At 43.4% G+C, this 25948-nt stretch overlaps 2 protein-coding genes across 2 annotated transcripts in view; one reads left to right on the forward strand and one right to left on the reverse strand.

Annotated features, from left to right (window-relative positions):
- The first annotated feature begins 453 nt into the window (after positions 1-453).
- LOC138980786 (uncharacterized) lies at positions 454-5562 on the forward strand. Its single transcript, XM_070353678.1, has 7 exons — positions 454-581; positions 865-928; positions 1191-1374; positions 1977-2136; positions 3149-3360; positions 4060-4205; positions 4795-5562. The coding sequence occupies exons 1-7, from the start codon at positions 545-547 to the stop codon at positions 4934-4936; spliced, it is 945 nt and encodes a 314-aa protein (XP_070209779.1). The 5' UTR covers positions 454-544; the 3' UTR covers positions 4937-5562.
- A 13440-nt stretch (positions 5563-19002) lies between these two features.
- The window catches only part of LOC138979837 (rho GTPase-activating protein 18-like), a 42280-nt gene continuing 35334 nt past the window's right edge, over positions 19003-25948 (reverse strand). Inside the window, exons 16-18 of the mRNA XM_070352587.1 lie at positions 25582-25730; positions 25069-25187; positions 19003-20376 (exon numbers count right to left, since the gene is read on the reverse strand). Of these exons, the coding sequence (XP_070208688.1) occupies positions 20282-20376; positions 25069-25187; positions 25582-25730 (363 nt within the window). The 3' untranslated portion in view covers positions 19003-20281. The remainder of the gene's footprint in view (positions 20377-25068; positions 25188-25581; positions 25731-25948) is intronic.

A 25948-nucleotide genomic window follows, 5' to 3' on the forward strand; every position in this document is an offset into this window, starting at 1 on the left:
CTCCAACCTACATCAGCATTTCATGTGATAAGGCCTACCCTCCAATTGCACACATACCAACAATCAAATGCCTAGCCTTCTGTGCAGGTTGGGAACTGTATGATCAACTGTAACTCAGTCTCACCAAAAACAAGAACGTTCGTGTCACACCGTGACACCAGTGTCAATCAGCGACATTATTTCATCACAAGTCAGTGTGCACAGAAAGCAGCCAGGCTGTTGTTTTGTAGTATGTGTCCAAGTGGACGGGGGGCCTTGCTCCATGTTAAAGCCTGGCAACATCTGTGCACGTGGTGCTTTACACGGGGATGTTAAAGCCTGGCAACATCTGTGCACGTGGCCGTGGTGCTTCACACGGGGATGTTAAAGCCTGGCAACATCTGTGCACGTGGTGCTTTACACGGGGATGTTAAAGCCTGGCAACATCTGTGCACGTGGTGCTTTACACGGGGATGAAGGTGCCTTTTATCATTTCAACATTTGACAGATAAGGAACAGGGATAGTAAGCTTTAGTACACTTCCGTGAAGGTCCCAGCGCCGAACATGTGGAAAATCACGGTCATTCTGCTGTCATGTTTAAGTGAGTTGAAACTGAATACTCTTTACCAACCACTGGAAGAAACCATTACAATTGCTGAGAATATTAGTTTTGAGGTTATTTTAAGGAGAAACACACACAAAAAAAAGCAAAACTTAAGCGATCTAGGTCTGATTTAGAATAGGAAATCACGGTCATTTACTTCTCAAATTCAAGCGAGTTAAAAGTGATAGAAGAAAGTATTAACTTTGTTGAGAAAGATGTTATTTAAGCTTGTAAAACTGAGCACGACGATGTATTTGTGTCCTGTTTATTTCAATTCAAGGCGTGGCTTGGTGCCGGCCGGCAGAGGACACTGTCCACGGTAATTTCTCCACAAAGCCTATAAGGTCAGATTAGAGTTTTAATCATTAGGCACTTCCTTAAAATCTGCTCGAGCCTTCTTTTCTGTATGTCCATCTTTCTGAAGATTTTCTGTCTGTCTTTCTGCCTGTTACTATATCTCTGTTACTCTCTCTCTGGTGTGTGTGTGTGTGTGTGTGTGTGTGTGGAGCCGTGTGGAGCCGTGTGGAGCCGTGTGTGTCTGTGCCTGTCTATGTTTGTGTGTCGGGCTCACTCTCCTACCCCCCCCCCCCCCCCCTGTGTGTGCAGTGAGGAAGACTATGCGTGGCTGATAAGGCACGCGGCCACTCACCGGGTGTCTACCTACCCGAGTGGCTTCAAGATCATGTACGTGGGCCATGACGGCCGTATCGTGGAGAATCACAAACCATCCACCGGGGCCTGGATACAGGTGGTCGGAAGTCCCCTGACACCGCATAGCGCACTCTACACGGTGCGCTACTCACTTTTATGCCTTGTTTTGTTTTTTCGTCCGGGGGGAAAACAATTTGTGTTGACGTGCACCTTATGATAGAGAGAGAGAGAGAGAGAGAGAGAGAGAGAGAGAGAGAGAGAGAGAGAGAGAGAGAGAGAGAGAGAGAGAGAGAGACTGAGAGAGACAGAGACAGAGACAGACAGAGACAGAGACAGAGACAGACAGAGACACTGAGAAGCATAGACACTGAGAGACATAGGCAGAGAGGGAGGTACGATAAGATCAGATACGATAAGATAAGACAAAATCTTTATCCACGGAAAGTTCAGAGAAAAAGGCAGAGCTAGAGACAAAGACTGCGACAGAGAGTGAGAGAAAAAGGCAGAGCTAGAGACAAAGACTGCGACAGAGAGTGAGAGAAAAAGGAGACAGACAGACAACGTTTGATGTTCACTATGAAAGAGAGCTGGATCTTCAAAGCTAGACATGATAATGTCAAGATTCAAACTGATACTTACTAGTATCATATCCAAGTCAGTGATCAGTATGATCACAGTATTTGTCCCCTACCTACGCTGTTAAAATGAACCTGGCTGACCGTTGCTTTTCCCCCCCACCAGGCGGCGTTGGAGGTGGGGAAGATGTTACGTCACTCACCGTCACACATCTTCAGCAACATCGCGAACCACGCTGGGTCCGGCCTGGGCCTCTTCACGCGCTCTGAGAAAATCACCGTGTTCCCCGAGTTCTACCACCTCAAAGACACGGCGGCCTGTCACGGTCAGTATATTTAGAGAGGTCAAGGAAGTTCAGTTGTTGTTTTATATGCCGTACGTGTATGTGTAAATACGTCAACGATTCACGGTATCTTCTACGTCACACGTATATCAGGATCTAAACGTCGCATGTGTCTGGACCTGCACGGGTATAAGAGGTCGAGAAAGTGTTTTTTCCAGAACGAGTACGTCGCATATACGTGTTGAGTCCTCACATATTCCTAATTGACCATTGCTAAATGTGAATTCCATCCCTGCAGGTCACAGAGCACGTTCCTAATATAGACGAATTCCATCCCTGCAGGTCACAGAACACGTTCCTAATATAGACGAATTCCATCCCTGCAGGTCACAGAACACGTTCCTAATATAGACGAATTCCATCCCTGCAGGTCACAGAACACGTTCCTAATATAGACGAATTCCATCCCTGCAGGTCACAGAACACGTTCCTAATATAGACGAATTCCGCAAATAACGCACTCTGTCGGGTTTGTATGGATTGTGGAAGAGTTGCTTCGTTATTGTTTGTCCATAGAAACGATGAACAAAGCTATACGTGACATTGTAGACGTGCCTTAGTGTTTCTATGGAAACAAGGGAAATGAACTCTTCCACAAACTATAATAACTTGGCAGAGTTATTTCCGAACATCGTCTATTATACGTTATTTGTATTTTCGACAAAAATATGACATTTTACACAGATCACGACAGTCAGTGTTTCTCCGAGACCACGCCAGCGGGCGAGGTGAACAATGACTGTCGAGATCTGTACAAAATGTCATATTTTGGTCAAAAATACAAATAACATTTATGTATCCATCGATTATATTTGGAATTCTTTTTATTTCTTACGATTAAACGAATACAAACATTCTTGTGACGTCTGGGCTAGCCATCTAACTATGAGTTTTTGTCGGACTCTGACGTCACATGGCTCGAGGGAGGGAAATCCAATGTTCACTTTATACATTGGTCAGTGTTATTACTGAAACGTGCATGTCGTGCGCGCAGGGCGGTGTGACGGCGATTGCAAACACACGTGCACGTTTGACGGGAGGAAGTACGAGGCGCTGGGGGGCCTGACGGGCACCAAGTCCCTCGTGCTGATGGACAACGTCATGTGCACCTCCCACGACCCCCACCACAAGATCGACAACATCCTCGTCCACGAGTTCGCCCACTCCATCAACAGGAACGGCTTTTCCTCTTCGGAAAAATCTGAGGTAAAGAGTTGCAGGTTGAAAGCTCACAGGTAAGTATCACTTAAAAACAGTTAAAAGAAAAACATCCTACAGCTACGAGAAAGATGACTTTATGGAGCGTTGTTTTATAGACAACTGAAAAAGATGATACTTTCACAAGCACGTCGCCCTTGTGGTCTTTAATTTGTGGCGTTCGGGCAGACACATAATAACGATACAATGAAAGGTACTTATCCGTGTGAGCATTGACTTCGATCTCAAATTCAATATAACGAGAATTAAAAGATTTAAAAAAAACAACAAACAAGACATGTTAGATAGGTTATTCCCAACGCTACTGGGCCAAGTTCCTCTCTCTTTCTCTCTCTCTCTCTCTCTCTCTCTCTCTCTCTCTCTCTCTCTCTCTCTCTCTCTCTCTCTCTCGCATATATATTAAGTCTTTGTTATATATAATCTTCCAAGATTGCTAATGAATCAAAGTGCATCTCGAAATGTCTTATTGATTGTTGGACATGTGTACTGTGGTTACATTAACTTCGATTTCTTCTTGTTATTGAGTTACCCCTCAATGGGCGAGGGCCAGATGGAGAAAAAAAACCATGTTTGCATTGCTTTTTCTGTCACCCTGGAAAATAAACGTTCAATTCAATTCAATTCAATGTCTCATTATCATTTATCTGTCCGATTCTTACTTCCCCTGATGAAGCCCTGTCCTTGCAGCTGACGGCGGCCTTCAACCACGCTAAGGCGAGCCACCTGTGGACCAGCGGGTCGTACGCCATGGCGAACCAGGCCGAGTACTTCGCGGAGGCCTCGGGCTCCTTCTTCAGGGTCGAGCTGCAGTCGTCTGCTGGCGGAATGAACGAGTAGGTGCCACAGATAGACAGAGATAAACCAACAACAAGAACAAAATAAGATAAACAGCATTATCAGAGATGCAAGGGAAATTGGAACAGATTGTTGAAGGAAGAGAGACCAACAACAGAGGGACAGAGTCAGAGATAAGGAGCGGCCTGACAGAGAGACAGAGAGAGAGACAGAGACAGATATAACAGATGGACACAGAGAGAAAGATCGGCCTGACAGAGAGAGAGAGAGAGAGAGACAGAGAGAGAGAGAGAGAGAGAGAGAGAGAGAGAGAGAGAGAGAGAGAGAGAGAGAGAGACGTACAGTGAAACAAGAACAAAGGTTTACAAGATAACAGCAAATGCGTAAGAAGGAACGGGGGACTTTCACTATCATCAAAAGAGCTGGAAGTGACATAACGACCCGCTTGTCTAGATAAGACTCGATGCCAAATACATGTAGTACATTACACGTGTACGCATTTTTTTGGTGTGTGATTATTTTTAAAGCTGTGACATGATATAATCTATGAATGATTATTTATTCGGTATTGTTAAATGTTGCGTGATGTACATGTATGACCGAAAAGCGTTGTTGTTTTTCCCCCAGTTGTGGAGGTCACAGATGCCGAACGGAAGCGGACGTGAGGCACCGGATCCAGTCCCAGGACCCCAACCTGTTCAGCCTGCTGAGTCACGTGTACACCAGTGACCACCCCACCACGCCCAGCGGCATCACCATCTGTCCTTGACCTGTCACCAAATAAAAACTCTGCCTGAACAATCCCTCTCAATGCAGTCAACGCGCATGCGCTTACATGGGGAGATTAATCAGGTCGTGAATAGTCGAGCGGATTGCTAACCCTAACCCTAACTTACCCTAACACAAACGTCCAAGATTGGCGCATGCGCATTGACCGCATTGAGAGGGATTGTTCAGCAGAGTTTTTATTTCGTGACACCGGGCCTCGTGGCACACTGCCAAACACGACCTGCTACTCTCGCTAACATCAGTGATCAGCCGTTTTGCAAGATCATACGTACCGCACGTGGTTTGGCCGATCTCGGGCATTACTGCACTTATACAAAAAAAGACTGATAACGTTTCAAAATCCAGAATCAAAACACAAGAAATATAAGTTAGAACGTTTAATTTCTGACAAAAGAAGACATTCACATTGTCAAAACTTAACGTTCCACTGAATAATTTAAAATTTCGACATTTTTGATTCTGGGTTTCGGAACGTCAGTAGTCTGTCTGTTTTTGGAATACTGTACATGGGCAGAATAAATTAAAAAATACAAAACTCGAATGTAAAATGCAACCATAGGTGATAGTTGATTGAATTCCCGAAGAATTACAGTATCAACAATTTTATGCTTTCATGTACGCACGTATGTCAGTGTGGGGTGTGTGAGTGCGTGCTTGTGTCTGTCTAACCCTGTCCATGTGTCTTGTCTGCTTGTGTCTGTCTAACCCTGTCCATGTGTCTTGTCTGCTTGTGTCTGTCTAACCATGTGTCTTGTCTGCCGGCTTGTGTCTGTCTAACCCTGTCCATGTGTCTTGTCTGCTTGTCTCTATCTAACCCTGTCCATGTGTCTTGTCTGCTTGTGTCTGTCTGTCTTGTGTCTGTCTAACCCTGTCCATGTGTCTTGTCTGCTTGTGTCTGTCTGTCTTGTGTCTGTCTAACCCTGTCCATGTGTCTTGACTGCTTGTGTCTGTCTAACCCTGTCCATGTGTCTTGTCTGCTTGTGTCTGTCTAACCCTGTCCATGTGTCTTGTCTGCTTGTGTCTGTCTAACCCTGTCCATGTGTCTTGTCTCTGTCTAACCCTGTCCATGTGTCTTGTCTCTGTCTAACCCTTTCCATGTGTCTTGTCTCTGTCTAACCCTTTCCATGTGTCTTGTCTCTGTCTAACAGTGTCTGTGTCTTGTCTGCGTGTGTCTGTCTAACCCTGTCCATGTGTCTTGTCTCTGTCTAACCCTGTCTGTGTCTTGTCTGCTTGTGTCTGTCTAACCCTGTCCATGTGTCGTGTCTACTTGTCTCTGTCAAACCTTGTCCATGTGTCTTGTCTGCTTGTGTCTGTCTAACCCTGTCCATGTGTCTTGTCTGCTTGTGTCTGTCTAACCCTGTCCATGTGTCTTGTCTGCTTGTCTGTCTAACCCAGTCCATGTGTCTTGTCTGCTTGTGTCTGTCTAACCCTGTCCATGTGTCTTGTGTCTGTCTAACCCTGTCCATGTGTCTTGTCTGCTTGTCTCTGTCTAACCCTGTCCATGTGTCTTGACTGCTTGTGTCTGTCTAACCCTGTCCATATGTCTTGTGTCTGTCTAACCCTGTCCATGTGTCTTGTCTGCTTGTCTGTCTAACCCTGTCCATGTGTCTTGTCTGCTTGTGTCTGTCTAACCATGTCCATGTGTCTTGTGTCTGTCTAACCCTTTCCATGTGTCTTGTCTCTGTCTAACCCTGTCCATGTGTCTTGTCTCTGTCTAACCCTGTCCATGTGTCTTGTCTCTGTCTAACCCTGTCCATGTGTCTTGTCTGCTTGTCTGTCTAACCCAGTCCATGTGTCTTATCTGCTTATCTCTGTCTAACCCTGTCCATGTGTCTTGTCTGCTTGTGTCTGTCAAACCTTGTCTATGTGTCTTGTCTGCGTGTGTCTGTCTAACCCTGTCCATGTGTCTTGTCTCTGTCTAACCCTGTCTGTGTCTTGTCTGCTTGTGTCTGTCTAACCCTGTCCATGTGTCTTGTCTGCTTGTGTCTGTCTAACCCTGTCCATGTCTTGTCTGCTTGTGTCTGTCTAACCCTGTCCATGTGTCTTGTGTCTGTCTAACCCTGTCCATGTGTCTTGTCTGCTTGTGTCTGTCTAACCCTGTCCATGTGTCTTGTCTGCTTGTGTCTGTCTAACCCTGTCCATGTGTCTTGTCTCTGTCTAACCCTGTCCGTGTGTCTTGTCTGCTTGTGTCTGTCTAACCCTGTCCATGTGTCTTGTCTGCTTGTGTCTGTCTAACCCTGTCCATGTGTCGTGTCTGCTTGTGTCTGTCTAACCCTGTCCATGTATCTTGTCTGCTTGTCTCTGTCTAACACTGTCCATGTGTCTTGTCTGCTTGTGTCTGTCTAACCCTGTCCATGTGTCTTGTCTCTGTCTAACCCTGTCCATGTGGCTTGTCTGTGTCTAACCCTGTCCATGTGTCATGTCTGCTTGTGTCTGTCTAACCCTGTCCATGTGTCTTGTCTCTGTCTAACCCTGTCCATGTGTCTTGTCTGCTTGTGTCTGTCTAACCCTGTCCATGTGTCTTGTCTGCTTGTGTCTGTCTAACCCTGTCCATGTGTCTTGTGTCTGTCAAAACTTGTCCATGTGTCTTGCCTGCTTGTGTCTGTCTAACCCTGTCCATGTGTCTTGTCTCTGTCTAACCCTGTCCATGTGTCTTGTCTCTGTCTAACCCTGTCTGTGTCTTGTCTGCTTGTCTCTGTCTAACCCTGTCCATGTGTCTTGTCTGCTTGTGTCTGTCTAACCCTGTCCATGTGTCTTGTCTGCTTGTGTCTGTCTAACCCTGTCCATGTGTCTTGTCTGCGTGTGTATGTCTAACCCTGTCCATGTGTCTTGTCTGCTTGTGTCTGTCTAACCCTGTCCATGTGTCTTGTCTGCTTGTGTCTGTCTAACCCCTGTCCGTGTGTCTTGTCTGCTTGTCAGTCTCTGTCTAACCCAGTCCATGTGTCTTGTCTGCTTGTGTCTGTCTAACCCTGTCCATGTGTCTTGTCTGCTTGTCTCTGTCTAACCCTGTGCATGTGTCTTGTCTGCTTGTCTCTGTCAAACCTTGTCCATGTGTCTTGTCTGCTTGTGTCTGTCTAACCCTGTCCATGTGTCTTGTCTGCTTGTCTGTCTAACCCTGTCCATGTGTCTTGTGTCTGTCTAACCCTGTCCATGTGTCTTGTCTGCTTGTCTCTGTCTAAACGTGTCCATGTGTCTTGTCTGCTTGTGTCTGTCTAACCCTGTCCATGTGTCTTGTCTGCTTGTCTCTGTCTAACCCTGTCCATGTGTCTTGTCTCTGTCTAACCCTGTCCATGTGTCTTGTCTGCTTGTCTCTGTCTAACCCTGTCCATGTCTTGTCTGCTTGTGTCTGTCTAACCCTGTCCATGTGTCTTGTCTCTGTCTAACCCTGTCCATGTGTCTTGTCTCTATCTAACCCTGTCCATGTGTCTTGTCTCTATCTAACCCTGTCCATGTGTCTTGTCTGCTTGTCTCTGTCTAACCCTGTCCATGTGTCTTGTCTCTGTCTAACCCTGTCCATGTGTCTTGTCTGCTTGTCTCTGTCTAACCCTGTCCATGTGTCTTGTCTGCTTGTGTCTGTCTAACCCTGTCCATGTGTCTTGTCTGCCGGCTTGTCTCTGTCTAACCCTGTCCATGTGTCTTGTGTCTGTCTAACCCAGTCCATGTGTCTTGTCTGCTTGTGTCTGTCTAACCCTGTCCATGTGTCTTGTCTGCTTGTGTCTGTCTAACCCTGTCCATGTGTCTTGTCTGCTTGTCTCTGTCTAACCCTGTCCGTGTCTTGTCTGCTTGTGTCTGTCTAACCCTGTCCATATGTCTTGTCTGCTTGTCTCTGTCTAACCCTGTCCATGTGTTTTGTCTGCTTGTCTCTGTCTAACCCTGTCTGTGTCTTGTCTGCTTGTGTCTGTCTAACCCAGTCCATGTGTCGTGTCTACTTGTCCCTGTCTAACCCTGTCCATGTGTCTTGTCTGCTTGTCTCTGTCTAACCCTGTCCATGTCTTGTCTGCTTGTGTCTGTCTAACCCTGTCCATGTGTCTTGTCTGCTTGTCTCTATCTAACCCTGTCCATGTGTCTGTCTAACCCTGTCCATGTGTCTTGTCTGTCTAACCCTGTCTGTGTCTTGTCTGCTTGTCTCTATCTAACCCTGTCCATGTGTCTTGTCTGCTTGTCTCTGTCTAACCCTGTCCATGTGTCTTGTCTGCTTGTGTCTGTCTAACCCTGTCCATGTGTCTTGTCTCTGTCTAACCCTGTCCATGTGTCTTGTCTGCTTGTGTCTGTCTAACCCTGTCCATGTGTCTTGTCTGCTTGTGTCTGTCTAACCCTGTCCATGTGTCTTGTCTCTGTCTAACCCTGTCCATGTGTCTTGTCTGCTTGTCTCTGTCTAACCCTGTCCATGTGTCTTGTCTGCTTGTGTCTGTCTAACCCTGTCCATGTGTCTTGTCTGCTTGTCTCTGTCTAACCCTGTCCATGTGTCTTGTCTGCTTGTCTCTGTCTAACCCTGTCCATGTGTCTTGTCTGCTTGTGTCTGTCTAACCCTGTCCATGTGTCTTGTCTGCTTGTGTCTGTCTAACCCTGTCCATTGTTTTTTGTCTGCTTGTCTCTGTCTAACCCTGTCCATGTGTCTTGTCTCTGTCTAACCCTGTCCATGTGTCTTGTCTCTGTCTAACCCTGTCCATGTGTCTTGTCTGCTTGTGTCTGTCTAACCCTGTCCATGTGTCTTGTCTGCTTGTCTCTGTCTAACCCTGTCCATGTGTCTTGTCTCTGTCTAACCCTGTCCATGTGTCTTGTCTCTGTCTAACCCTGTCTGTGTCTTGTCTGCTTGTGTCTGTCTAACCCTGTCCATGTGTCTTGTTTGCTTGTCTCTCTCTCTGTGGCCATGTTTGTTTGTGTGTGTGTGTGTGCGTGGGTTTGTTCGTGTTCTTCTGCCTGCCTATTTGAGACCATGTATTGTGTGCATCAGCCATGCCCAAGTTGGTGTGTGTGCGTGTGTGTGTGTGATAGTTGACTTAACACGTTTTGTAACTGTACCTGTGTAAGTGTGGCAGAAAGCAATATTTTCAACTGGACATTTCTGGAATAGCAAAAGCATGCCTTTTTCAAATGTTAACTGCCACACACTCGTGTAGATTGACACACACACACAGGCATGAATTCTGACATGCACACACTTGCACAGACATACACACATGCATGAGTTGAGTTAATAATGCTTTTAATTGATTTACATGTTTGCACATACAGATATCAAAACTAGTTCATGAGAAGTCTGATGTCATGAGAGAGAAAAACAACAACTTCTGAAACATAGCAGAGGGCAAAAATACTTATACAGAAAGTATCACAACTCACAGAGACAGCCAAAATAAGCTGTGATTGTTTTGATGTAGCACAAAAAGAGTGAAAACATATTTCCAAAAAAAAAGTGATTGTTTCTGTGAATATCTCTAAAATAATCAAGGAGAGAGAGAGAGAGAGAGAGAGAGAGAGAGAGAGAGAGAGAGAGAGAGAGAGAGAGAGAGAGAGAGAGAGAGAGAGAGAGAAGTGTTAAATAATGATTATCAATATGAAAGGGGAAAAGTAGTTTGCCTCATAAATGAAGATCATCACAGAAATGGCACCTTATAAACATAAGACTGGACAGTTAAATGTACATTCCTTCTCCTTGAAACAACCATGTGGAAACCAGCACAGATCTGTCCAGACATTTACACAGGATAACATCATCCCTTCATTTGGATACAATACCAACAACCAACAGCCTCACACTATTTCTCATGCAGAGTGGGACTCTTTTGTTGAATTAATGTTGGAAGTGACAAGTAACATGTCAGTCTGCCAAAGTAATTCAGCTGAAATGTGCCACTTTGCCCAGAGAGCAGTCAGTTGTTAGTACGTGTGTAAGGATGCTCTTATGCCATGTAAAGCCAAGAGATCTGTGGCGGTGAACATGCGTGGTTATGAATGTGGGGAGGACAGTGCCTTTAACCCCTTCACTGCCACAGTATAACAGCATTTTGGTATTGCTGTGTGCCAGGGCAAAATTTCGCTTTCTTCGGTAGGTTCACTTATCTGTTCACTGCTCGATCATTTATTGAGATATCTCTTAGATCTTTGGCATGTGTTTTGCTTATACCCTTGGCTATTATGTGATGACATGATCATTGGACTTTGTTTGTGATTGTTATAGTAAAAATTGATATAATGACCATTTTTGTCAAAAATTACAGTTTCCGGACTTACACACACACATTGCAGCACGTAAAACCACACAAAACACTGCTAAAACTGGTGTCAAACATCAGGTACTCACATTACAGCCCATAAAAGTATTCTTCTGTGTAGTAATCCATAAATCACTTCTTGTAGAGCTTCCAGAACACTGTATCGCTTGAAAACAGGTCTACGAGTTGAGGTCCGACTTTCGGCCGCCATTGTGAATTCTATCTATGGTTCTACACTTCTAACAAAGTTTTCAACACGTGATACTAACTTATCCGAACGGTCAATGGGAAAGAACTGTGTTTAGAACCCCATACAAGAACTAGGACAGTGGTTACCTCCCATTTAGTTTTCAGAAATGTCCTGAAATGTTGCTGACGCAAATCCCCCGTACTAGGTACGGTTATGGACGTACGGCAAACCGAAAATGACCACGTACCTAGTACGGGGTGGGCAGTGAAGGGGTTAAGCTAACAAGGAGATACAGACCACACAACAATACACAAATACTGTGCACCTCCAAACAAACAGCACCAAACTTCATCTTAACTTTCTTTTATAACTGGAGAAAAACAACATGCATTACAGGCAAGATTGAAGGATTGTTTCGCTGCTCCAAGTATGTGAAACTTAAAGCCAAGGAACAAAAAGGACACATGCACACATTTGCAGTGGCATGCATCCTCTTGCAAAGACACAGATATGTTCACAGAAAACTGTTACAAAAGAAAAGAATGCAACACTGTATACTGTGTCAACAACTGCGTTTGTACATTCTCAGTTTGGTAGGAACGATAAAATAGTTTAAATAAAAAGAGTGAAAAAAATATAAACCAAATTGGGCGACGCTGATCAGAAGAACATCCACTGAGCTTCTCAGGGCAAAGGGGTGGAGGTTTGTCATGATGAAGGCCGAGTTTGAGAGTAGTTGTTCCAACAATTTTAATGAAATACGCAATCACCAAAATAATTTCAATATAGCTTTGCCAAGCATACCTATATTTGTGTAGTGTCTGCTTGGTAGTATGAGACAGAAGGCATGTAGCAATTCATGCTGAGCTGGGACTGCCGGAATTGCTTCACTGTTTAGGGAGTAATACACACTCCTAACACCGTCATGTTTGTCTAGAATTCTCAAACAGTACTGCACTACTGTACATTGACATCATTTCCCATTCAATGAAAAAAAATCAATCTGCGTGTATCTTTCATTGGTCTATTTCTGTAACGACAACAAATAAACAAATACAGAAAAACAAAATAACGCCAACAAAAAAACAGCAACAAAATCTTTGAAATCCTTTGATTATATCATTTCTGACTGCATATTATACAAAACAACAAAACTTCATGACATAAACCACAGAATATAATGATGGTATGAGCAAAACTGAAGACACATAAGAGATACGTGGAGTGTGTACTATACTGTCAACAACAAGGTAGCAATGAATGCCAAACAACAAGCTGGTAACAAACTTTACCACAACAATACTAAGGGACTCACAGGATAAGAAATTTAACAGGAGAAAAAAATAGTTGGAGGCAAATCCTGAGAGAAACTTGAAACATATTTAACACTAGCACAATCTTGTCAACAGCACAATACAGAATTACACTCCTCTGAAGTTTCAACAAACAATATTGGCACAGTTCTGAATTTGAGTCAGTTTCATAAATACAGTACTGTTTGCTGTAAAATTCATTCCGGCTATTCTCGTGTATATTGTCAAGCCGTGGAACATGAAATTGTACATAATATCCATCCTAAAACAGGCGCTCACAAAGAGTAACATACATGTAAGAAAACCCTGTTCTACCACAATAAATAACAGGCTTCATGACCACTTGGATACTCACAAAATTACGTGTGATTACTTTTTTCATAAGTACAAAATATCTCTACAATATGTCATTGCTGCACTGTATTAAGAAAAACTAAACAAAAAACAATCCCTCTGAATCTGTACAGTTTTTACTAAACACAATTAACCAAGACTACTATATGCTCTGATTATCACGGTGGAAGAAAGAAATCCAAGCAAGACTTAATTCTCAGATTCAGACCAAGTTTGTACACTTTAAAAAAAGTCATTGCTATGCCTCAAAATACACTGTAACTACTCCATAAGCTCTGTTCATTGATACATGATAAACATACTTCTCTTGGTAATTTTACATTGATTAACTGTAACGTTAAAGCAAACAAAAAACAGGAGGGGGTAGCTAAGCATTCTTATTGATCAGACTATTGCTGTGTAGAACTATTGAGCACAAGACCAAGGACTATTGCCATATTTTTATATAAGATTCAGCATATTGCTGTTTTACCAAACACCACTAGCTTTGAACGACCACTCCACAGGAAAAGAAACATGATTCTGGGTTAGCCAATCAATGCAATAACATGAAATTTTTCAAGCAGTGATATATTTGTATAGCATCGCATGCGAGTACCACTACACTATACATTACTCATCTCTACAGACTAGATCCCATGAAGTGCAGCCACAAAGATACTGTTCTTCACATGTCAATGATCATGTCAACCTCAACAGATCTGTCCGGAAGTTACACTGAATAAAGAGCACCCTTCCACTTGATGAACACATGCCGATCAAGGGCGGATCAATTCACTTTGGAGGGGGGGGGTTACAAATTGACTGCGAAGATACAAGTTGACGGCGCCGAAGGCGCCTAAGCCTCTAGGGGGGTCCGGGGGCATGCCCCCCCGAAATTTTTTTTTAACCAAAGAAGCAAAATAGAGCTATCTGGTGCATCCTGAGCCAATAAATTACCTCTTTTTTGGGGGGTGGGGGGGGGTTACGTAACCCGTGTAACCCCCCCCCCAGATCCGCCCTTGCCGATAATCAACAGTCTAGCTGGCTGCATTCTGTGCAGAGTTGAATTTTTTCTGGAATTACTACATGTTAATTCTTTTTCTGCGTTCATGGGCTAAAACTCCCATGTTCACGTGTGTGTTTTGCATGAGTGGGTTTTGATGATGTATGACTGGTTTTACATGTATGACTGTTTTGACATGTATGACTGTTTTTACATGTATGACTGTTTTTACATGTATGACTGTTTTTTCCCCGCCATTTAGGCAGCCATACGCCACTTTCGGGGAAAGAAAACGCTGGGTATTTTTGTGTTTCTATAACCCACCGAACTCTGACATGGATTACACAATCTTACAGGTGCTTGGGTGTACACACGAAGGGGGATAAGGCACTAGCAGGTATTAACATAAGTTGACCTTGGAGATCCGAAAAATCCCCACCCTTAACCCACCAGTCGCAGCCAGGATTTGAATCCACGGCCTTTGGCTTTAGAGGCCGGCGTCTTATCCACTAGGCCCGTCTTTTTCCTGAATTAAATTTGCATGTTAACCTTGGTGTCAGCTACAACATTAATTCAGCACAGACACAAAATCCCACTGATCTGCACAGAATGCATTCACACAACACATGTATAGATTTTGGTGTCAGTGTGTTAAAGCTGAAGGACACCGGCGCCCGTAGCGCAGTGGTTAGCGCATCGGGCTGCGGGCCGGGAGGTCGTGGGTTCGAATCCCATCAGGGTCATGTGGGTTTTTCAGGCTTCGGTCGGCTCCTACCCAGAGTGGAAGTGCTATGGTTCCTATGGGAAGGCTGGGATCACACAGCCGAGTGTCAGTCACTTAACGAATGCGACTTTGAGGGTGCTCAGGTTCTGTATACCTGACCAACACCGCAGGTGCGGCAGTTCTCGGGCCTGGTTGACGCCAGGATATATTATGACAGTAAGCGTAGAGTGCTGCCCTGTCACGTAGTCTCAAACCAAATTGGAAATCCAAAGCATCATTATAATCATCCTCATCTCATTAATCATCCAAAATATAAATTGTCCTTGCTCTTGTGGCCCTTCATGCCCGGAGCTCTCATGGTGACCTTGGTCTCATTGTTCCTGTTCCATCCTTCCCTGAATAGTAGTTCTGCTATCAGTCTTCAACGTGTGACGTTCTGGGGGGTCGACGGAGGGACGTGGTGGCGGTCTGCTCTCTGGAGGGGACGCTCACTCAGTCTGGCTCCGCGACTTAAAGTCAATGTCGTTTGTAGGGGGCATAGTAGGTAGTGGGCTGCGTCCGTTAGCTCGGGACAGACCCACTACTGAACACCGTCGAAGTGACTCAGCAGATGTGCAGTGTCGTCTTCCGAGGGTAGCCTACCGCAGCGACTCGACCCGACCCTGGAGCATCTGTAAAATCGACAAGTCTGGCAGCGGAACGAAATTCAGAGGTGGTTGGAGCAGCGAGTGCAAGAACGGGGCGGTGTGAGAGCACAACGTGACAAGGGAACAAGTGTAAAGACGAAAAAAAAAAAAAAAAAAAAGCTGAAGGACTGTTGTAATCCCAAGTAGCGTACAGCATGCACAGATCTGTGGTGGTGAAATGATGCATCAATACACTACATGGAAGGTACATACATGTATACCTTTTAACCTTTGCAACTGTAGACTACCCTTTCATACAGAATCTAAAAACAAGAAAGGTAGGTTGTTGGAACGTTTGTTATTGACAAAACAATATATTGTGAATGTATTGTGAATGTTTTGTTTTGTCAATGACAAACGTTCCAACAACCTACCTTTCTTGTATTTTGATTCTGAATTTTGGAACGTTGGCAGTCTCTTTGTTTTTGGATTTACCCTTGCATACATTTTAAACAATGTCTCCCTAATTCTGCCTCTGGGGGATGTTAATATGACAGGGAGACTACCGTCACCCTTCACAGCAGGCTCTGCAGAGTTGTCGGTCGTTGAGGAGTGCGAGCTATTTATAGCTGAACGTTTCTTCAACGTCGCTGACACCTGTGAATTGTAGAGTTGTGTTTATGATTGGGCCTGGCGGCTGCTGTCTCCTTGTTTATTCTGGGTTGCCTTTGTGTACCCATAACAGTTTTTATAGGGCTAAGAAATTAGCTCTAACATCTCAATCCTGTTTGATTGGACTTTGTCTCCAAAGGTGATTGTTGTGTTTCGGCACTCGGTTACAATAAGATCAACATCAATATGAAAGCTGGATATGATTTTTCAAGATGATTCCTCACATGAGTGGCATCCAAAGAAAATCCTCCATGTTCTGTGTTACTTACAATATGCCCAAGGTGAAACATTATTTGATTTCACACTCAGACATAGGATCCTGAAATCTTCATATTTTAACGAGAGGTAACTGACGATGAGCAAAGTTGTGGTTTGTACCCACTTTTTAGTGCTGATTTTGACTGAAAAACAATTCACACATCAATAGGTCATTAGTACTTTCAATAATCCTTTTTTTTAAATGTTTCTATTCGCACCATTGCCATCCCAAATTAATGAATATAAAGTATAAATAAAATAATCAATTGGAAAATAAAAAAGAATAAATAAAGATATAAATGGACAGATAACTCTTTTTCTTCTTCAGCGTTCATGTCGATGGCTGCAACTGAGCACTATAACTACACACTACAAACACACAGTGAATACAACGCTTTTAACAAACATCTGCAAACCAATAAAAATAACAACAGAATAAAAGAATAATAACGGTCGATGTTCATCTTCACAAAATAAATGCAAAGCTGGCATCACATGTTATTCTACTGCTGCAGATAGTGCAAATCTACTAAACCTGGGTCGCCAGATAGGGAAACAAGACTATAAAAGCCATTTTAAAATTTTCAGTCAATCTGTCAGCCTAAAAGATCATACTTGAAACACAATGGAACAGTCTGCACAAAGTCTAGTAAGACCTGGCTGGCTCAAACTTGTCGAACGAGACAGGTCGAACCGAAGCATGCAAAGTGTGAACCTAATGTGACACACTCAAACACACACACACACACTGTATACACCCTCAGCTCCCTCTCGGTCATCAGCCCCCAGAAAAACTTTCAGTCAAATACTGACTGAATGTAAACAGGAAATTCTGAGCACAAGTTGATATGTCCATATCCACAATATGTGGTGTAACAGCTGATCATTGATATGTCAAGGGTGCATAGAAATAAAATAGATGTATTTCTTGTAGAAAAGAGTGCATTAACGTGAAATAACGTGGTTGTTCTCATACACAAAGACACAGATAACATAATATTGAGAATGGTACAACATTTTTTGGCTTGTACAAGTAAATTACGAAAATAATTTTTATACAAAGCGTGTATATATATATATATATATATATATATATATATATATATATATATATATGTATATCAAACCTACCGGTATCAAAACAGATTTAACCACAATCAATGTACACCACATTTGCTTCACAGTTTACATTCATGCACCGTTTTAGTGATCACCAACACATGCAATAGGCAAAAAGCCAAAACTTATGGACAATTGAAATTTTGTCTTCTACAGGGTAGTAAAATTGTAGAGCAATAACAATGTTTTCTCGCATTTGACAGAGATCCAGAGTAAATTTGTTACCATCACACACAACTTTTATGCCCATGTGTTTTTACCATGATATTCTACTTTGGGGTAAAACCCGAAAATCCCCATATTCGCGTGTTGCACAAGAAAAGTGTTCTGCTGTAAACAGTTGACAATTACATTTTTACATGATTGTAAATGTAATCATCCGTAAGAAACTTTTGATCCTTATGAATAACCGATTGTAGGGCAAAAACTTAAATCAGAAAAGTCATCCCCCGCCTGCCCTGATATTAGTATAAACCAGATGAACACTGCAAACCACAAAAACAGGATTTGCACCTTCCATGATAAAACCACCTTACACACGCATGCCTTGTTTGTACTGCTTTCACTTGTTAAATGGCGCGTTCAGACAGGCAGTGAATCGCTGATCATGACTCCAAGGACAGGAACAAACAACATCCATGACAATGCATCAGCTGGCATCATTGCCATCTAAGCTGTTAAAGCAGAACAGGATAATTATACGGATGGAATAGGAGCACTGATAAAGTGTGACGTTTCATGACACCCCCAACCCCCTTCATTTTAGACTTCCCCCTTTTAAGACTTTGCTTCCTCAGATTTTCTGTTCATAGCATAATTTCCACAATGCTCGACAGCACAGTTTCCGTCCAGTTTGTTCAAGCTCAGACAGAATGATGAATTCAACAGATTTTTAACTTTCTTCTTTTTTTGTGCAAATTTAGATTTTGAGAAGTTAAATATTGAGAAAAAACACAAAAACTTCCCGTGCTGGTGACAACTGCAAGCTTTCTTAATATATATATATATATAACTATCCACACATTATCTCTGAAAAAGACTTGACAGTGAAGAAAACAAAGTGTGGGCGAGCAATTCACATGTAGACACAGAGATGAAAAAGAAGTTTTGGTTGCTAAAGTGGTTTTGATTGTGCTTCGTTTAGTCCCAGGTATCCAACGTTTGGTACCGTCTTGCCAGTTACAGACAGAATGAGGTCACTTGTGGTCACATGATCAGAACAACTTTCTTCAGACAGAAAGAAAGCCAGTGCCTCATTGTGTCCAACACACACACAGACAGGTATGTGTGGGGTCCAACAGCTGTGCCTGAATGTGGCTTCACACCTGTATTATCTTCCTGCACTCGGCTGTCGGAACACCTATCAAAAAGCCAGAATTCCAGCTTCCCGCACAGCCACACACAGCCACACACACACTCATACACACACACACACACTCACACCAATCCTCACACAACTTGAATCACTGTCACATCTTCTCTGTAACTTTCCCACTCTCTTGATACAGCCTTCACCTCTTCCCACACTATAGGCTGGCCAACGTCATGGATGATGGTAGCTGTAGTTGTCACTAAGCAGCTGCACTCGGTGAGTGTGGCCAAACACACATGACTTCATCACAGCAACTATGTTTCATGAATACCCTGGGGTGGTGTGCGTGAGAAAGTGTACAATTGGGTGGGACTCAAGCGCTAGGTCGGATTGGTTAAAAGTGATCTTTGTCTGTGATTTCAACAACCTCCACCCACTGCCTGGGTCAACTCAGTTGAGCACTTTTTCCTGTACACCACCCTATCTGGCCTCCTCCTGCTTATGACAATGCACACAAGAGTTCTCACAGATGCCTGCACGCTAGAGAAAAAAGTGCGAGTAGAGTGGCAGACCTGCTACCTGGTGACAAGAGGGAAAGACTAGCAACAGCCTTGTTGCCTGGCAACAGAGGAAAATCCTAGCGACAGCCTCCTTGTCTATTGTTGCAGAGTAACAGAAGGAAAGCGAGCGACAGCCTCCTTGTCTATTGTTGCAGAGTAACAGAAGGAAAGCGAGCGACAGCCTCCTTGTCTATTGTTACCAAGTAACAGAAGGAAAGCTAGCGACAGCCTCCTTGTCTATTGTTACCAAGTAACAGAAGGAAAGCGAGCGACAGCCTCCTTGTCTATTGTTACCAAGTAACAGAAGGAAAGCTAGCGACAGCCTCCTTGTCTATTGTTGCAGAGTAACAGAAGGAAAGCGAGCGACAGCCTCCTTGTCTATTGTTGCAGAGTAACAGAAGGAAAGCGAGCGACAGCCTCCTTGTCTATTGTTGCAGAGTAACAGAAGGAAAGCGAGCGACAGCCTCCTTGTCTATTGTTGCAGAGTAACAGAAGGAAAGCGAGCGACAGCCTCCTTGTCTATTGTTACCAAGTAACAGAAGGAAAGCGAGCGACAGCCTCCTTGTCTATTGTTGCAGAGTAACAGAAGGAAAGCGAGCGACAGCCTCCTTGTCTATTGTTACCAAGTAACAGAAGGAAAGCTAGCGACAACCTGGTTGCCCTGCAACAGAAAAGGTTGACCTCAACCCTGTTGACTAGCTCCAGAAGGATAGGTCAGCAACAGCCTTGTTGCCCGGTTTTGGAGGAAACTCCCAGCGGCAGCCTCATTGCCTGGTAACTCTTTAGGCTAGTCTTAGACTAGTCCCTCTTTAGGGCGAGGGCCAGATGTAAAAAAGCAGATCACTGCTTACTCTATTACCCTCGTTAAATAAAGAATTGTTCTTGTTCTTGTTCTTGTAACAGAAGGCAAGGTTGGCCACGACCCTGTTGCTGACCTGGTTGCCGAGCAACAAGACAGGCTAGCAGGAACCTTGTTGTCTAGCAACAGGAGGAGGGGCTAGCGATCCACGTTGATCCTGATGACCCAGTCTGCTGTGGGGTTGATGTGATACAGCTGTAGCATGTTGGTCTGTGGGTCCAGGCAACGCTCGCCTGTAACACACACACACACGATTTAGCCATGATCAACCCTCTGAAGCAAGCAGACTATTCACAATAACAAAAGAACCCCCTTTTTACATTTAGTCAAGTTTTGACTAAATGTTTTAACGTAGAGGGGGGAATCGAGACGAGGGTCGTGGTGTATGTGTGTATATATGTGTGTCTGTGTGTGTGTGTGTGTGTGTGTGTGTGTGTGTGTGTGTGTGTGTGTGTGTGTGTGTAGAACGATTCAGAGTAAACTACTGGACCGATCTTTATGACATTTTACATAAGAGGTCGTGGGTATGATATCCCCAGACATTTTTTTCATTTTTTTGATAAATGTCTTTGATGACGTCATATCCGGCTTTTCGTGAAAGTTGAGGCGGCACTGTCACGCTCTCATTTTTCAACCAAATTGGTTGAAATTTTGGTCAAGTAATCTTCGACGAAGCCCGGACTTTGGTATTGCATTTCAGCTTGGAGGCTTAAAATTTAATTAATGAGTTTGCTCAAGTTGTCATTTAAATCGATTTTTCGCAAACAGATTTAAAATTGATTGCATCGTATTCTTCATCACATTCTGAATATAAAAATATATACATATGTCATGTTTACTCTTAAAATGTGATCACAATTAACGAAAATAGAATAATTACTCTTACGATTAAAATGTAAGAAATTGATCCAAAAATGATGTCATCTTATTCGTGATCATTTCCTGATTCCAAAAACATATACAGTAGTCCCTTCCATTTCCGGCCCTTTCGTGGGCGTGAACCTGCCCGGAGCGGCCAGCTTTCCCATGACTAATGAGTTTTCCTTCTATAATTGACTCTTAATGGCCGTTAACCTGTCTGACGCGGTCAACGGTCACTGATTTTTGCCCTAAGGTGCCCCTCTTACTCGACAGGAGCGGCCACTTAACTTGTGTTGTGTGCACAGACGGCACAGCACGAGCAGACGACATGAATACTTACGCATGCGCAAACTGTAAATACAGACATGCGTATACATGTACATTTACGGCAGTCACTTCCGGATCGATCACAGCTGATGTGAGTTTGAAACACTTGTTTATCTGACACTCAAATACAGTGAAAACTGTCAAATACGGTCACTGGACTTAGCGGACACTCGCAGAATACGGACAGTCAGTCTCGGCACGGACTGCTTTACACTGTAAAACACCTGTACGTTACGGCCACCTCGGCATTACGGACGCGGACACGTATTTTGGGTCCATAATAAGTGTGTGCGGCCAGATCAAAGGCATTGTGATAGCTGGGTGGCCTTGTTAAAAGACACGACCTTCTTCCCAGGGGTCAATGACCCAGTTTTTGCCATGAGAGGTGGTTCCCCTGTCATATCTGAGAGGAAACACTTCCTGCATCGGGGTCAGTGACCGAGTTTAACAGAGTGGAAATCTGTGTGTGCGGCCAGATCAAAGGCAGGGCAGTACCTAGTAGCTGAAACATGCATTATCACAAGTTTTTAAACTCAGGCATGGTACTGAAGGAATGGCAGTTTCAGCTGAAATAAAGCCGGGGGTCCAGGGGGCCGCTCAGGCGACTTTTTACTAATTCAAATGTGTTTAGTGCCCTCTCCTTGAAGCTGAGAGGGATATAAGTGAAAGATAACAAGGCTTGAGTAAGAAAAAATAATAATCTCAAGTCAATCAGCAGATTTTTTTTCGGATTTTCGTTTTTGAGAGTACCATGCCTGAAACTTGTTTTACAACAGTCAATATTAAATGTTTCTCTATTTAATCTAAACAGCTTCTGTTTTTCTTATAAATGTACATGTACATGTGCAGTACTCTCTCTCTCTCTCTCAACTTGACTTTGTCGCGTTTACTTGCACCTGTCTAATAAGGACACCTGCAGAATAAGGACACTTTCAGTCTGGTCCCAAGGGTGTCCTTATTTGACAGGTTTTACTGTACATAATTATATAATAATCCAAACAACACACATAGAAACATACGAAACAATAGCTTAGCCATGACGATCGAGTTAAACACGCAAATAATTAAGATGTATAAACGAATGAATCGGCGGCTCGTGGATGATCGCTTTCTTTTCTTCATGAAAACTTGATCGTGTTTTTTGGGGTTTTTTTGGAGGAGGAGGGGGCCTGTAATGAACGGCCACCTGATATTTGCGGTCACCTTTGCAATGACTAATGGGTGACCGGATATGGCAGGTACTACTGTAGATATGATACAGTAGAACCCCCTGTTTACGACTTTGGAAAAACCTTGAAAATTAGGTCGTAAAAAGGGGGGGTCTTAAAAGGGGGGTTTGAGTTTTTGGCCGGTCGGTCATGAATTTGGTTGCAGTGTATGTACTGTCATGTTTACACACAAACACACAGTTGCAGTTTACTGTCATATCAAAACACACACACACACAAACACATTACAGCAGAACAACTTGAACTCAAATTTCAAAGAAAATTTACTCATGGCGTAATGCTCGTTCCCCACTGAGTGAAGCACATTTGACATTGTGGCGCAACCAGTAAAATCCGAATGTCCTAACTCGATAGAAAGCATAACGACTTTTCTCCCGAATCATCTTTCTGCTCATATGAATGATTCGTCGCCTTGCATCGCTAAACTTGACCACGATCGTTGAGGTCTTCGTACAGGCTCCTCTCCTTGCGTACTTTCGCTTCGCTATCCTTCTCACCATCTTGATAACACCGAGTCCTTATCCTTGACGACACACAGGATTTTCGTATTCTCGACTCCCAAGGAAGTCGCCATGAATTGCCACTTCGCTCGATAAGCGATTACTTTATTAGCTCTCTACTCAAGAGTCGGCGCTTTTCTTTTTCTTTCGCGAATCTTCGTTTGTCAACAAGACAGTCGTCGTGACAAGATAGTGTGCAGGAAAAAACCGGATGTATCAGGATCTCGCGCGCGCGAGATTTCGTTTTTATTTCTTCTCGCAATAGTTGTGCTTTCGTCCGCTCGAAATGTGCGCAAAAGTCGTAAATCATCCCAAAAAGCTCGGTCGTAAGTCGCGTTTTGGGTCATTATCCTTGACGATACACAGGATTTGCGTCTTCCCGACTCCTAAGGAAGTCGCCGCGGATTCTATCGTGCGCGAGATTTAGTGGTTTTTTTTCGTCTCGCGATATTGTTTTTGTCTGCTCGACTACAAATGCGCGAAAGTCGTAATTCATCCCCAAAAGTCGCGTTTTGGGGTGAGTCGTTCACTGGGGGTTCATTATATAGTAGAATGCATCAGTGGTAGCAAAATCGGTCGTAAAAAGGGGGTGGTCGTAAACAGGGGGGTCGCTAAGGGGGAGTTCTACTGTAGGTTGTATTCAAAACAGCTCAGAAAGTTAACAAGAATACAGAAAAGCGCGCTTTCCTGCTTAGCACAATACACTACCGCGCTTATCTGGCGTGTCAATATCACTACGTTTTGCACGTGGAAGGTGAGCGATTTCCTTCACGCGGGGATTGACGAAGCTGTACTGTCTTGGTGAAAAAATACAGTGCGTTCAGTTTCATCCCGTGACTGAGTTCGACAGCTTGACTAAATGTAGTAATTTCGCCTTACGCGACTTGTTAACCCTCTCACTGCCTGTGGGATGTCAGCTGACATCCTGTGTATCTTTCTCTAATGGGCAACAAACCGTTGAATAAACAACAAAATATAAGAAGGAAAACAAACAAATGTGTGCGTCTGTGGTCAGTATTCATTTCTACATCAAGGGAAAAAAGTTGTCAATTCAGGTCAATACAGGTAATGCTTAGTATACAAATATGTACTGGCAGCAAACAGGTTAAGACCTTCTACATTAAAATTACCTTGCTTTTTCAGATTTTCTGTTTATAAATTAACATCTCTAAATTTACCTCCAATTTCAGACTCCCTCCCTTTCAAGATGTGAGTATGTCAGAATTGTGTAGGTTCTAAAATGGGGACTCCACTGTATTCCAATGTTCAACAATGAAAAACCCAGTGTTTCCTCAAACAACTTCTTGTCTCTAAACTTACGGGATGTAGCCTTTAGTGTGACTGTAGCTCAGCAAACTACAGTTGTGAGAAACAGAATGTATTCTAGTTGTTGACCCGTCTTTGGGAAGACAGGATAGACAGATAGACAGGGACATTTAGCATTAAAGCTAGGGCAGTTATAATGCTGATGTACATGAAAGTGCTACCAACCTGTGCAGCCTTTAAATTGAAACAGCTAGGCTTTGGTTCTTATATGGGAGATTTATATAGGGCTTGACGTTCTCTAAGCGCTTTACATATTAATTTCTGCCGTGTGAGATGGAATTTTTTACACAATATATCACGCATTCACATCGGCCAGTAAATCTCAAGCCATTACGGCGAATATTTACTTTACGGCTTATTATTCCAAGTCACACGGGTATTTGGTGGACATTTTTTATCTATGCCTATACAATTTTGCCAGGAAAGACCCTTTTGTCAATCGTGGGATCTTTAACGTGCACACCCCAATGTAGTGTACACAAAGGGACCTCGGTTTTTCGTCTCATCCAAAAGACAAGCACTTGAACCCACCACCTGGGTTAGGAAAGGGGGAAGAAAATTGCTTACGCCCCGACCCAGGGTCGAACTCGCAACCTCTCGCTTCCGAGGCAAGTGCACTCGACCACCCTTTCCCTTTATCAATCAATACGAAAAATGTTGGAAAAGGAAGAAATGTACCCACCTATGTTGCCGCCAACTTCAAAGAGATAGGCTTTGTCGTCAGCAAACTGCGCATTGTGCGGGTTGTTGAAGGTATGAGATTGGCTAGATGAACCCTTTCCATCAGGTTTGGCATGGAAACTGCACAAATAAAACAAAATTGAGAATTTTCAGAAAGAAAAGAATCTTCAAATCAAAAACATGTGCAAAGACCTCCACAGATGTATCGAAAGTACAAAAAGTGCCCGATATCCTTTTCAAAGACAGCAATACCAAAGAATGATTGTTAGTTAAGCCTTGCTTCAGACCTTCATTATTTTCAGCACCCACCAGCCAAAATGTTTATCAAAATGCCAGATATCTGGCTTCAGGCATTAAGCTACATGGGTCTCTTCATGTCAAAGTATCCATGATTATGGCTCAAGGAAGAACAATTTCACAACCTCAATATGAGTCAAAGAAAAAAAAACCAGAGTGAAAACTGACAAATAAAACACTTCCAAAATAACGAACGAGCAGAAAATGAAGTGTGTACCTGTGTCCCCCCATGTGCGCTGTCCCGTGGTCTCTTCTGAACTTGTCCACGATGTCCCCTGCGGTCATCTGTTCGTCCAGCTGGATCAGACAGGAGCTTTTCGTCAGGTCAGGTGCCTGCACTCGAATCACTCCGTTCTGTACGTCAAGCTGCAACAGTAAGGGCATTACATGAATTGCATATGCATTTTAGGTAATGTATTATTCATGACTTTTATTGAATGTAATGATGTTATCTTTTCCCCCTTCTCTTTTAAACAGTTGCTTCTTTTAGAAAAGTTTCCAAATTTATTTTCTTTTGTAAATTTGCCAAATAGCTTTAAAAGTTGCACCAATATGTGAACATTTAAGTCAGGCCTAGGTGTCCC

This window comes from Littorina saxatilis, linkage group LG11 (genome assembly GCF_037325665.1).
Source record: "Littorina saxatilis isolate snail1 linkage group LG11, US_GU_Lsax_2.0, whole genome shotgun sequence".
Classification (NCBI taxonomy): domain Eukaryota; kingdom Metazoa; phylum Mollusca; class Gastropoda; order Littorinimorpha; family Littorinidae; genus Littorina; species Littorina saxatilis.